The 12923-nt window shown below is 40.4% G+C and overlaps 1 protein-coding gene across 1 annotated transcript in view; it reads right to left on the minus strand.

The window, feature by feature from the left end:
* Positions 1-12923, minus strand: part of sun2 (Sad1 and UNC84 domain containing 2) — a 25352-nt gene that overhangs the window by 8294 nt on the left and 4135 nt on the right. Inside the window, exons 2-11 of the mRNA XM_046047952.1 lie at positions 8668-8776; positions 8415-8530; positions 7519-7878; positions 7375-7434; positions 7032-7103; positions 5655-5803; positions 5219-5269; positions 4971-5030; positions 4284-4334; positions 3659-3718 (exon numbers count right to left, since the gene is read on the minus strand). Of these exons, the coding sequence (XP_045903908.1) occupies positions 3659-3718; positions 4284-4334; positions 4971-5030; positions 5219-5269; positions 5655-5803; positions 7032-7103; positions 7375-7434; positions 7519-7878; positions 8415-8530; positions 8668-8774 (1086 nt within the window). The 5' untranslated portion in view covers positions 8775-8776. The remainder of the gene's footprint in view (positions 1-3658; positions 3719-4283; positions 4335-4970; positions 5031-5218; positions 5270-5654; positions 5804-7031; positions 7104-7374; positions 7435-7518; positions 7879-8414; positions 8531-8667; positions 8777-12923) is intronic.

The raw sequence follows: 12923 nt of genomic DNA on the forward strand, positions 1-12923 counted from the left end.
GGGATGTGCAGTGTGGGTGCGGGGCAGGGCTGTGCTCCGGTTTGTTCTGGGTTTGTGCCTGGAGTTCTCGGCCCTTGACGGGTGGGTGGGTTGTTGGTAGCATGCAGCTGAGCTAGTTGATTTTGCCTCGTTGCTGGTTTGGCTGCTGTTGCATGGCGGCCGGGGGGCGCGCTGGGCATGGGGGATGTCGGCTGGCGCCGGCGGCCTTAGTTTTTTCTGGCGGTTGGGGGGACGGCAGACTTTTATTGGCGGGTGCACGGTGACCTGTGCGGCGCGTTTGCTGCCGGGCTGGGACTTGCTGCTGGTGTTTCTCTCCGCTGGCTTTTGCTGTCGTGTTGTTCCGTTTGCTCTCTCTCGTTTGCCCGACCTCGCACGCGGGATTCGCGGGGGGCTGCTGGGCATTGGGTGTCATTTGGGCATTTTTGGTTGTTTGCTGCGCGGCAGTGGGGTGCTGGGTGGGGGGTGGGGGGGCACTGGTCTATGTTGTGTGCGCGCCGCAGTCGGTCCGGGCGCCGCTCTTCCGCGGGTTACGCTTTTTGCGTTCCGTCGGCATTATGTTGTCAACTGGCATTTGGGTCGGGGTCTTCTGCGTTTATTTTTTTTATTTATTCTTTTTCTTTCTCCCACCCCTATTGGCTACTGGGGTTCTTGCCTGCCTGTTACAGTCGTGGCGTCCCACTCTCACTAACAACTACATTCTTTAACAGGCTTATGCGCACACACACACACACACATACAGACACATTCACCCACACACACACAGACACAAACAAACTTAGGTTGTCCCTTGTAGAACTATTCCTGATGCCTTTCTTTCAGTTACTTATTTAAATTAATTATTATTCCAGCTCTCGTGGCTGTGTTGTGTTGCTTATTTAGTGTGTGTGACTGTTTCTTGTTTTCATTGTTCTATTAGTTGTCTTAATATGTCAGCTGTTTATTGCTGCTGTTCGGCTGGTTGTCTTTTACTATTATTATTATTTTTATTGTTTGTTTTTGTTTGTGTTTGTTTGTTGTTGTTGTTTTTCTCCTCCCCAAGCTCCCCTCTCTGTTCTATTGCAGGTTTCGTTGCTTTCTGCAATTGGTGTTTCCCACAGCTTTTCCCTGTTGTCCCCACCTTCCATCCCCCTTCTCTTGCAGGTCTTGTCCTTTCTCTGTGCTGTCTGTTTGTGCCCCCCCATCCCCGTGTCTGCCCCCCTGTCCGGCCCGGTGACAAATCAATACATAATTAAATAAATAATAAAACAGACAAAGGAGTATTTTAATACTCTCTTGTTAAAGTAAAATCTGTCTGGCACAATATGGTATCCAGGTCATTATACTCTATACCAGGCTGCTGGGCAGGACAGGTTTAAAAAAAAATTATATAAAAAAAGAAATTATGAGGAGGGCAACACTCCAGTCCAGCAGGTGGCGCTAATGCACCTAAAACGGTTTATTTCTTGTATGTAAAGTATGTAGGCCATGTAAATGTAATGTAACGTAGGTAAGGAAACGTGCAAGTTAAAATACTGGCATAAATACTGATAACATGTTTTGGGCGGTTTTGTGTGTGTTTTGGCGGTTTTTGAGCAGTTTTTGGGCTGGAATTCATCAGCAGGATCTGGCAACACTCAATGCTTGGCTAGCTTCTTCTCCTCGTTCTATATAAAACATCTACGTGACAGATGCTGTTATAAGAGCAGCGTAACTCCTGTAAGGAATCAAGAGGTGCGTAGCGAGTGTTTGATTGTCCGAGTGGCAGAAAGTGACTGTGACAGCGAGCAGAGGAAAATATTCTAGAAGTAAATGTGAAAAACAGCATGTCAGCTTCTCAAGACCAAGAAACGTCCGGCTTCACTGGAAAAGTGAAGCCGGTTTGCACTAGCTAACGTCGCCCCTCCTCTTCAGACTGCGCAGCTGAGCAGGGAAGCTTATAACATTACAGCAGGCTACGTTTTATGGCTCTATGTAACTTTAGCTCAATTTATAGAAAGTAACTGGTAGCTGTATTTTATTACTGCCTACCTGTCCAATGTTGAGAACATCAGGTACAAACATTTCTGTCCTGTACAGACTGATTCAATCTAAATAATTTTTCAGATGAGTCTGAAAAAGTGGTTGTTAGGGTGGTGACTGGAGGAGCTGAGCTTAGTAAAGCAAATTAGTGATGCAAACTAGTCCTTTTAAGCTAATGAGGAGACGTTTCTTTTGGGATTTTAATGTGCAAATAAAATCCACCTCAGAAGGGAGGAGGTTTCTCATGTTGCCTATTTTTTATATTAATGTCTACAGATAAATGTCAAAAGCTGTAAAATCAAGACACAAAAGGCAAACATGAACAATCGTATAATGATTCTGAGGTCATATTAACAGGGTTTTAGGGGGTGATGCCCAAAACATGCTGTGCCATAAATGTCTAATTACTGTGGAGAGCATCATAACCAACCAAATTACTTTCCCCAAATCTAAAGGTTATAGTTCCTCCCCAGTAGACTGATCTTTGGCTATTGGTTATTTATTATCTGCTCTAGCTTTTCCAACTATTTGTTCAGAGATATGGTAAATATAATTGCCCAAGATGATGTAAAATTACATTTGTCACTGTACAACGTAATCCCTAACCCCTGACTACCACCTGACCATGACTACCACCAAAACATTCCTCTAAAGCTCACATAAAACTATGGGAAAACACTGAAATTTCAAGCTATTCTAATGTGCACTTTGAAAGACACTTTAGAAAGCTACTTTAACCTGTAGTTATAGATCATTTTTTGGACTTGCGCAAATGGAAGGAGGATGTGATGAATAGCTGTTTGAGCTAGACAGATTGATCAGATCTTCCTCCAACCACTTTAACTTGCCTCTCCCAGTCTTACAGCCACGACTGACGATAATGGAACATGACACGCAGCCAGACGTCTGCAGCTAACGTACACGTAACATATGAGTTATATTAATGGCAGGGCTCTGGCATTGTCAAATACAAAAAAAAAAAAAAAATCATACAAATACACACTCAAAGGTGTTTTAGGCGACAATTTTCCCACCAGCCTTAAACGCACCATTGGCAAATTTACTACCTACAGCAAATTTGCGGTTTAAGACAGTTTAAGATCTTAATTTCCCTGATAACATTTTAAGACCTTTTAAGACTTTTTAAGGAGCCGTGGGAACCTGTGTTGAGTCTTCTAGATGCATCATGGGTCTAATTAAACATTACATAACTGATGGGAAGTGACCACTTGGAAGCCCAAGTTTCACTCTCATACACGCTCTCAAGCCAGGTTTCTAAACAGAGTAGATGCTCAGTCTGCAAATAACAGTTGATGTCTGCAACAGCAAGCTAGATAACTGTTCAGGATTGTAAAGGGTTTGCATTTCCAGAGTACTTTAAGTAAGTTAAACAATAAAAAATAATAAAGTCACAAATTTATGTAGAAAATCTGCCTGTAAGTCTCTGCAGTTCCCCATCACCACCGCTAGATGTTACTCTACACAGCTGGGTTTTAACCCTGTTGTTACTTCCATCCTGGCTTCTATCCTTGTCTCGCCAGGCAGGACTTTTCACTACACACTGAGCAACTTTGTTAACTACAAGAAGAAAGGAATGGCAGAAGACATAGATCATAACAGAGAAAGAAACTGACAGAAACAGAGAGCGAGAGCCCCTTACCTGGGAGAGAAGGCGTTCCTGTTTTAACTGTAGGTCGTTCTGCTTCAGCTGCAGCTCCTCCTGCAATAAACAGATAAAGGTTACTGTCAAAACACACAAACTTAGATTCACATGATTTGGGATGAACAATTAATTGTAATATTATCGAAATAGCAATATGGCCAAATGCAATATCCAGCTGCAATTTTTTGATAAAAGGTAAATTGTGTCACAAAACAGCATTATAATGAAGTAATGCAGTGCTGCAGAGACGCCCCAGCCAACAAATCTTGTTATCTAGATGTAAGAAAATAATGTTTGTTGGTAAAGTACCCCAACAAATGTTACTTCATCATGCTTTTGATATTTTATATATAACTGTAATGCAAAACGTATATTTCCCACAAGTCTTGAATCATATCAAAAATCGTAATATCTGTCAAGATAATCGCAATATGATTTTTTTTACCATATGGTGCAGCCTGAAAATCTGAGGCATCAAAGTTATTTTAGCCCCTTAATTTCATCACTTTCTTTATTTTGTTATATTGAGCAGGCTCATACAAAGTGAACCTGCTGGAGCTAATATATCACACCTTAGTTTTTTTTACATGTTTCAGTAATTTGCAGACCATTTGTATCTTACCATAACACGCTGCATCTTTGCTTCTACAGCAGCAGACACAACGGAGGGATTCTAGAGGAAACAAAGACTCATAAATAGAGGTAACAAAAAAGACTCAAACATTTCATGCCAACAATCCACAAGTAAATAGGTGTGGAACTCCATGTAAGAAACATTTAGTTATATATGATTTTGTGCTTTATTGTAGTCTTCCATTAGAATTCTGACACTACACTTACAGACAGCTAAATTAATCAATTCCTCATGTATTTGTGAGCTTTTAAAATCCTTTAACAATGGCTGATATAGCTTGGACAAAATTGATTTTGTATCATGATCCCCTACAAAATCGGATACTTTTTTCACATAAAAATAAAAAAAGATTAAAACTTCAAACGTTTAAAGGTTACAAAATGCATTTAAAACAGGAATTATAGCTTTGATATCTTTGATGAACGGTTCAGGATTGGCAGGTTTGCACTGCCAGAGTCTATGCAGTTCCCCATCACCACCACTAGATGTTACTCTACACAGCTGGGTTTTGACCCTGCTGACACTCCCAACCTGGCGTCTATCCTGGCCTCACCAGGCAGGACTTTTCACCACACACTGAGCAACTTTGTTAACTACAAGAAGAAAGGAATGGCAGAAGACAAAGAGAATAAAAGAGAAAGAAACCGGCAGAATCAGAGAGCGAGAGCTCCTTACCTGGGAGAGAAAGCGTTCTTGTTTCAGCTGTAGCTCGTTCTGCTTCAGTTGCAGCTCCTCCTGCAACAAACACAGATCCAGCTTACACTTCAAAAACATGGACTTAGATTTAAGAGGCCTCAAAATTGTTTTACCACTTTCCTTTCATTACTTCATTTTGTTACAAAGGGAAGCTGGTTGGTCTAATATATTACACCTTACAATTTTCTCATATTTTTTCAATAATTTGCAGACCATTTGTGTCTTACCATAAGATGCTGCATCTTTGCTTCTACTACAGCAGACACAATGGCTGGATCCTAGAGGGAAAAAAACATGACTCTTAATACATCGAGGCAAAAAAAAATTTCTCTCAAGCAAATGGATGTATGCTCCCTTCTCTTCCAACTGAATGTTTGATGCCAGTTCTCTATTAATTCTGCTGGGTATTCTTGCACAATCTTACAGTTTTGCTTCTTTAATGTCCCTCCATTAAATTAGCAAATGTGGACTAGGAAATAAATACTACATTGTTCATGTACAGTCCTGCAAAATGTAAACAAAGAAATTGACACATTAAACAAAATGGAAGAAATCTGAGGATCAAAGTTACTTGGAGAGTGTAAGAAACATTTGCAATAACCCACGGTAATCGATTCATCAATCCACACACATAACCAGCGAGACGAAGATAATCTGCCCTACCACCACAGGTGTAGGATGCACGGTGTTGAGCTGAGGTGAAGGAATGGCACGGATAACAGGTTGACTCTCGGGTTTTGTCTGAGACAGGGGTTTTGTGACCATCATGCGGGAGATGAGAGAGGTCAGTAAGGGAAGGAGGAACCAAATACCTGGAGAAAACAGGAGGAATGATGTCTTAAAGATAGGGTAGGCAATTTATTCCAGAAGCTGTTCGGTTATATTTATTGTAATTCTCTTCACATCCAGACATCAATTAATAAATCAAATAAAAAAAAAAAATCATTACAGTCCGAAATGATTCTTTGGCCTCTGATTCGTGCCCGATCACTCACTGCACATGAAAATGTGTTTGGGAGAGCGGCTTTGGAGAAGGGATGGGGAGGATTTCTTTTGGCTGGATACTTTTAAAATCTGTTAGTGATGTGCGATACCAATTATTAAAATAAAAATAAATAATATTATAAAAATATTGCTCAGAACTGCTGCTTCATAACATCATCCTATTATTGTGACTTAATCTCAGATGTCAGATGTGTAACAAAGGAGGTGGAAGGAGAAGTAGTCCCTAACAACCCAAGTATAATTAGACCATCCTGGTAAAGATATTTATGATAAAAAACACACACTCATTCCAAATGACTGTTCAGATATCGATCCTAGAGCAGGAAATGTTGGTATCAGAAATATCGATACTTTAGTATCGATCTGCATATCACTACTGTCTGTCTCTTGCTAGTTTCTCTAACGGTGCCTACCCCAGCTTTAAGAACATCACTTAGAAACAGAGACACACAAAGTAAACATCACCCATCACCCATGACTGACATTTACTGTGACTCATTCAGTCACACTGAGGTGGAGACGTGTGAGGAAAAACTCAACACAAAAGCAGAGGAGACCAAGCAGTGCTGCCGTGCAAGTCGAACACACTCATTCTGGGGTGGACGCTACCACCTCTGCTAACCACTAAACTAAGATTACATATAATGAATACATCTACCTTGTACTAAGATGTCTTCAGAAAAGTACAGTAATGTGCAAACATTTTAGGCAAGTGTGGAAAAATGCTGTAAAGCAAGAATGCTTTCAAAAATACACATGTTTATAGATTGATATAGATTTATCAATTGCAAGCAATCAAGAAAAGTTGAAAAATTTTTGATTTTCTTTTAGCACCTGTGTGACTTCTCCAAAGTGATAATAAAAACCTTTAAATTGTCTCCTGCAGACAAAGAAACATGGGAAACAAGACTTCAGCATTTAGGGCACAGCATGACCAAACTAGATGTTCCAGGGGATGATGAGGTGTCTCCAAGTTGTGACTGAAAAATTGGCCAAATGACACGCAAACGTCTGTTGAATGTTTTTGTCACTTACATATAAGTATGATGAGGAGAAGGATAAGCAGACCACAAGCCTTCTTCGTGTGACTGCTGAATGAAGTATTAGCTGCAGGCACAAGAAGAAAAGGTTATTTGCAGCGATTTTGATAAGCTAGAGATAAATCACATGCATCGATTGTGAAAACACAAACCTACAAGCACGAGAAAGCTCTATAAAAATTAACTCATGGAAATGTGAACACATGCTGTATAAATCCACTTAACAATGCTAGAAACACAAGCACGTGTGTACAAACTGTTCATATACATACACACACACACACACACACACACACACACACACATAAAAAAGACAAACATGTACACCAACACCATACCTAAAGATGTCAGGTGCATTATTTTTGACTGTACTGCGATGGCCATCAATGAGATTGAGTCTGCACAAAACATAGGAAACAATGTGATTATCACATAGTAATACACAGACACACATATACAAACACACACTCACCCATACTCACCCATCAGACTAAAGAAGGCACTGCTGATTCTGCTGCCATATCCAGAACTGGGAGCCCCACTGATCCTTCTGCCGCTGCTGGTGGCGGCGGATGTGGGCTTCCTGTGCGTACCCTCAGAGGATGAGTACCCTGAGCTGTCCACAGTGCTCTGGCTCTGTTCCTTGAGACTGGGCCTGAGGTGTGATTCTGGTCTGCTTGAGCTGCTGCTCTTCTCTGGAGATACTGAGGGGCAGCAGGTGGGCGTCTGACTCCGGGCTGATGATGGGGTCAGTGCAGGCCGAGGGGTGGCCATGGTGGAAATGTAGGGTACGGTCCTCATGGTTGGCTCGGTCTGACTGCTCGCGGGAGAAGGACTCAAGCCTAAGAGGTAGAAGGGAGATGAGGAGAGACAGAAATAGTGAGCAGCTGTGAATAATTAGTAATTAATTATATATTATATATTATATAATTAATTAGTAGTTAATTTTGTAATTGTCCCTCTAACCTTTACCTCTTCAGGCCTCTTAAGTTGAACTGGTCACATGTAACCAGTGACGAGGGGTTGTAAGTAGGGACTGGTTTGTTAGAAGGGATCATGAACTAAACAGTTTTGGAACCACTTCTTTAAACTATAAAATGATAATAAAAACTTCATATCTCAATTTTAGCTAGCTCATTGTGACATCTTCACGTTGACTGTTGGTTTTTTGTCCAACCAACAGTCCAATACTCAAAATTAGGATTCAGTTTACATTGGTATAAAAAAGCAAAAAGAAGCCAAGCCTCACATGTGAGATTCTGGAACAGTGAATGTTTAGTAGTTTTTTTCTCTCTCAAAAATGTTGTTGAAGGCAAATTGTTTCAGGATATTATGTCATTATTGCTCTTGCACTGATGGGATGGTGTATTGTTTTTACCATCATACTGGCTTGCAGTGATGGGCGGCTTGGCACTAGCAGAAATAGCATTGCTATTGGCTCTACTGGGGGTACGAGAGCCGGCCTTGCGGGTCCCTGCCTTCTTCTTGAAAACCCTGATGATGATAAACAAAACAACACACACACAAAAAAAAGGGGGGTTGGTATAGGACAAAGGACAAATATTGCCTAACATTACAGTTTGCAAAAAAAAGTTTGCTTGGAATCCACACACACAGTCAGAGTTACGTACTTGACAGGGTTTTCACGGTAGGATATGTTTGTCACACTACTCGAATCAGATTCTTCATCTGAATTATAGTAGCCACCAGACACCAGGCGAGAGCTCCTACGAGACATGACTAAAAGACAAAGACAGAAAAACAATGAGACATGATTAATCAATATTTTACGTAGCTTCTTAAATTGCATAATGCCTTTGATCAGTACAGGCTGGCAGGAGGTGGTCAGTTCAGTGCCATATATACACACCAGCCCTCATTTATCAAATGAACGTACAACAGGAAAGTGTGCGCATGCTCATTTCAACGCAAAGATGGGCCTTTATCAAGGCCTTTATAAGTCTCATCTTGTGTATGCGAGCTTTAGAGTCAACGTGGATGTATGCAGCAAGACAGAAAAGGTGTGAGACATAATTTTGGCCTGTGGGGTTAAGCACATTATTGCCATTTGATGTACCGATGCAGCCAGAGGAACCTCTGCCCATACAGCTGTGGCCAGCAGCCCCAACTTGGTACTGTTGCTATATGAAGGAGACAGGACCTAATACATTGTTTCTATGATGTACAGTATACCGTAACACTTAAAGCACAATACTATTGTGGGCCAATGTGATAAACAATTTCAGAAAGTGAAGTCTACTGGAAACACTGTTTTTAATTATGCATTCATGCATTCACATATGGGGCAGAATCAATCTTTCTTTAAAAGTAATGATGTTCAACCCCTATTACATAGTACAAAGAGCATGTTAATTAGTAGCAGTGGGAGATACAGTAGCTAAACTGCTACTAAAAGTCAGTAAGTAACTCAGTAGCAAAAGAAGCACAATTAGTGGAAATGTTGAAGCTGCAGTAACATCAATAGTGGTTACAGTACTACTTAACATTGTGGTAGTAACAGTGCCAGTAACAGCAAGTTACAGATAATAGTCGTATATTAGTTTAAGTAGCAGTGGTAATTGTACCAGATGCAGAAGCAGGAGTATTAGTACCAGTACAGTAAAAGATGCAGTAGCAGTAATAGTAGTGGTACAGTAGCAGTTTATGTAGTAGTGGTAGAGTTGTAATACTAACAGAAAGTCTGACAGATGCTCTCGTGGTTAATCTTGGTAGTCTGTAATCCAACTAATCTACAGGGGCTACCCTGCTGCTCAAACACTAACTGCGACTTGCAGAGCATAAATAAAACACCAAAACAAATGCATATGAACAGTGCACAAGCTTAATGAACAAAGACTGACACTGTCAGACACATTCAGAGTACATACTAGCGTTCAAAACAACAATTGAGAGAGACAAAAACACACATAAATGCAGCATACCTTAACTGACCCACCATGCTTATAGAGAGAAAAGAGCTTGAGAAAGTCTTACAGTTTCACAGCGGCTGATGAAGATGTCGAGAGCAGAGACCTGAATTCAGCTGCACTACACTATGGTCACGTTTGTTAGAAAGTATCCGGCAGTTTAACGTTCAGAAATGCTGCCATCACAATCATTACGTAACAGGCATCTTAGGGTGAGCGATCTGATTGGTTAGTGTGTTGTGTTCTTACAATGTAAACGATTACCATAAACTGCAGCTCACAAGCTTAACTGTTTGCTGTGCCGACTCCTGTGGCAAGCAAACTTTACCCCTTAAAATAATTTGAAGAAAATAGACCATCAGATATGATAGATATTGCTCTTTTGGTATTATTGTTGTAAGATTCATGTTCTTTATAAATTCACAGAGCATTTGTATAAAGCCTTCTAAGCACTGCTGTCTCTACACTTACAGTAAAGAGTGGCCTCTTATATGTGATTACAAATATTTATACCCATTCTGTCCCCACAAAATGCAGCAGAATATAGAAAAAAATAACAGTTTGCAATATCTGCATTTAACTGTTCCATTTTTACAGTATTTTACTATTTCAAGAATGCTATAAGACAAGGGTCCACATATTTGACACCAAAATCAGCTGTCTTTCCTGCTGAATGCCATCCATCCAAACAAGTTTATTTTTATTTTTTTTAATTACAGACTAGTTACATACAGTAGCTTGTAGCACATCCTAGTGTTGTGGCTATGTAAGGTTGATGCCATGACATTGTAACATCATTGAACACACACAGACTCATCATCACAAAGAATGTAACATTTTGACATCTTGGATTTTCTGGCTGACTTCTGATACATTTATGCAACATAAGTTGCAAGACAAATTGGCCATCAAAAGTGAGATGTTGGAAAGTAACCTGATTTTAAAAGATCTAAACTTTAGTATATCCCCTCAATTGGCCGTCATTCAGCTCTGTAGCTGTAGTTAGAGTGTCTATTTATTTGACTCCACAGCATAAAAAAAAAAAAAATCTACTAACCTTTAGAGTTTTTAAATCCAGTCTTGTAACTTTACAGTGTGTAAATCCTACATCCTACGGTGCTTCCTCTCCATTAAAAGAGACTTCTGGTCTTAAAAGAACTAACCTGGTTGATTAGCCTTCTGATATCATTAGCTGGGGACAGGACCACAACAGAGCAGCAACTAACTAATGCTGCTGAAAAGAGCGGCAGAAGATGTCAGAAAGGGAAGCTGTGGCTGTTTGTACCCAACAGACAGAGACAGGAAGTCAGCACACACGCACAGAGAAACCTCCACTCCCAAAAAAGGGTGTGAAGGCTCAATTTAGCTAAATTTGATCATCTTGCTCAGTGGAGACTATAACACTCATGCACAACTGAGATATCTTTCCACTAAAGCCTTTCTCACTACACATGCTCAACATTACTACATCGATTAGTCACATCTTTTTCTTCAATTGCATCATCCTCCACTGGTTCTGTGCATGCTACTGTTGTATACAGAGTGAGTGAGGAGGATTTCCAGTCTTACATAAAAAATTGAGCAGACAGACTGAAAAGAGTAAAGAGGTCGGAACATCACCAAACCGTGTCGATGTTGTCAACAGCCAATAATAGCAACATCACACGTGTTTACGCATAACAGCAGTCCACTGCTGTGGTTGCCAATGACAGCTGACAGGCCTGCTCTGTTCACTGTAAATAATAAGTGCACAACATCATATCGGAACTAATATTTCTGCAGCAGCTGCAAACAATCCATAAGTGAGGTCTTATTTTCCAAAACACTTGGGTAAAAATGTCTTAAACCCTGAAGCTGCATATTACGCCACTTGTCTTAAGAAACATTTTCCCACAGCAAACTCCTTATCAGTTAAACTTTAAAGGACAAAAACGCTGCATTGGTACAGTGATAACAGCAAGAAGCAGCAGCTGTTTTCAGCTGTAAATGTGTGTGTTTATTGTAACTCTCCCTCTCGTGTCTATAAAACCACCAGGCTGTTTATGTAAATGAGGTCTTACATTTTCATTTTGAATATTAGCTGCTGACGCTCATATCCTGAGAGATTTTTCAACAAGGGCGATGGCAGAATTATCATTACGAGCAGCCATTTGATTAAACAAGGATTAAAAAAAGGATATGGCTACTGAACTGTGGAGGATGAGATATTTAACACTGCTCTCAGACACAAACCTCAGTTCTCAAAGATAGACCAAAACGTGTTTTTTTTTTTTTTTTTTAATTACAACATGCAGATCTTATCGTGAACACAAAACAAACAAACAGCAACTAGGGTCACAAATATTTAGACTCCACAGTAACAGTTGCTGTAGAGTAACTCTTTTCACACAATTAGCCTTTCTTGCTTCATAGCACGTCAAGAGGCTTTAGCTAAGAGTGTAGAGAAAGGAGCAGTTTGTACGATAATTCCCTCAAATCCCCCTTCCAGTGGCATCTCAGCACAGCCTAGCTCAGCACTTTTCCCCTGCTGAACATACCAACCCCCTCCTTATTAAAGCAGACCAATTCTGCCCCCCCCCCGCCCTTCGTCTTTGTCTTATTTCACGTCCTCATCCTTGACCAGTTTCTTCACTACAATACTGTAGAAATGTTTGATCTAATCCTACATCCTTCTGTAGCTGTATCCTCTTTGCATCTAGCTAATCATCATAACCCCTCGCTCAAAACTAAATAATATTCTATGATTGACCATTCATACTCTAAAGCCTTTGTTTGTCCTGGAATGGAAAGACATTATAAAGATTTCAAGAGGTTTTCAATTTCAAGAGCCTTGTTCTTCCAAGGAAGGTCTGTATAGAGAGGATATGTTTGTTTTTTTACCGTGGTCACTCTTGCATTGAACTACTCTGTGTCTGGTCTATGAGACTTTAAGGTCTGTAAAGTCAATAGGCAAATGTCGG

This window comes from Micropterus dolomieu, linkage group LG04 (genome assembly GCF_021292245.1).
Source record: "Micropterus dolomieu isolate WLL.071019.BEF.003 ecotype Adirondacks linkage group LG04, ASM2129224v1, whole genome shotgun sequence".
NCBI classification, from domain to species: Eukaryota; Metazoa; Chordata; class Actinopteri; order Centrarchiformes; family Centrarchidae; genus Micropterus; species Micropterus dolomieu.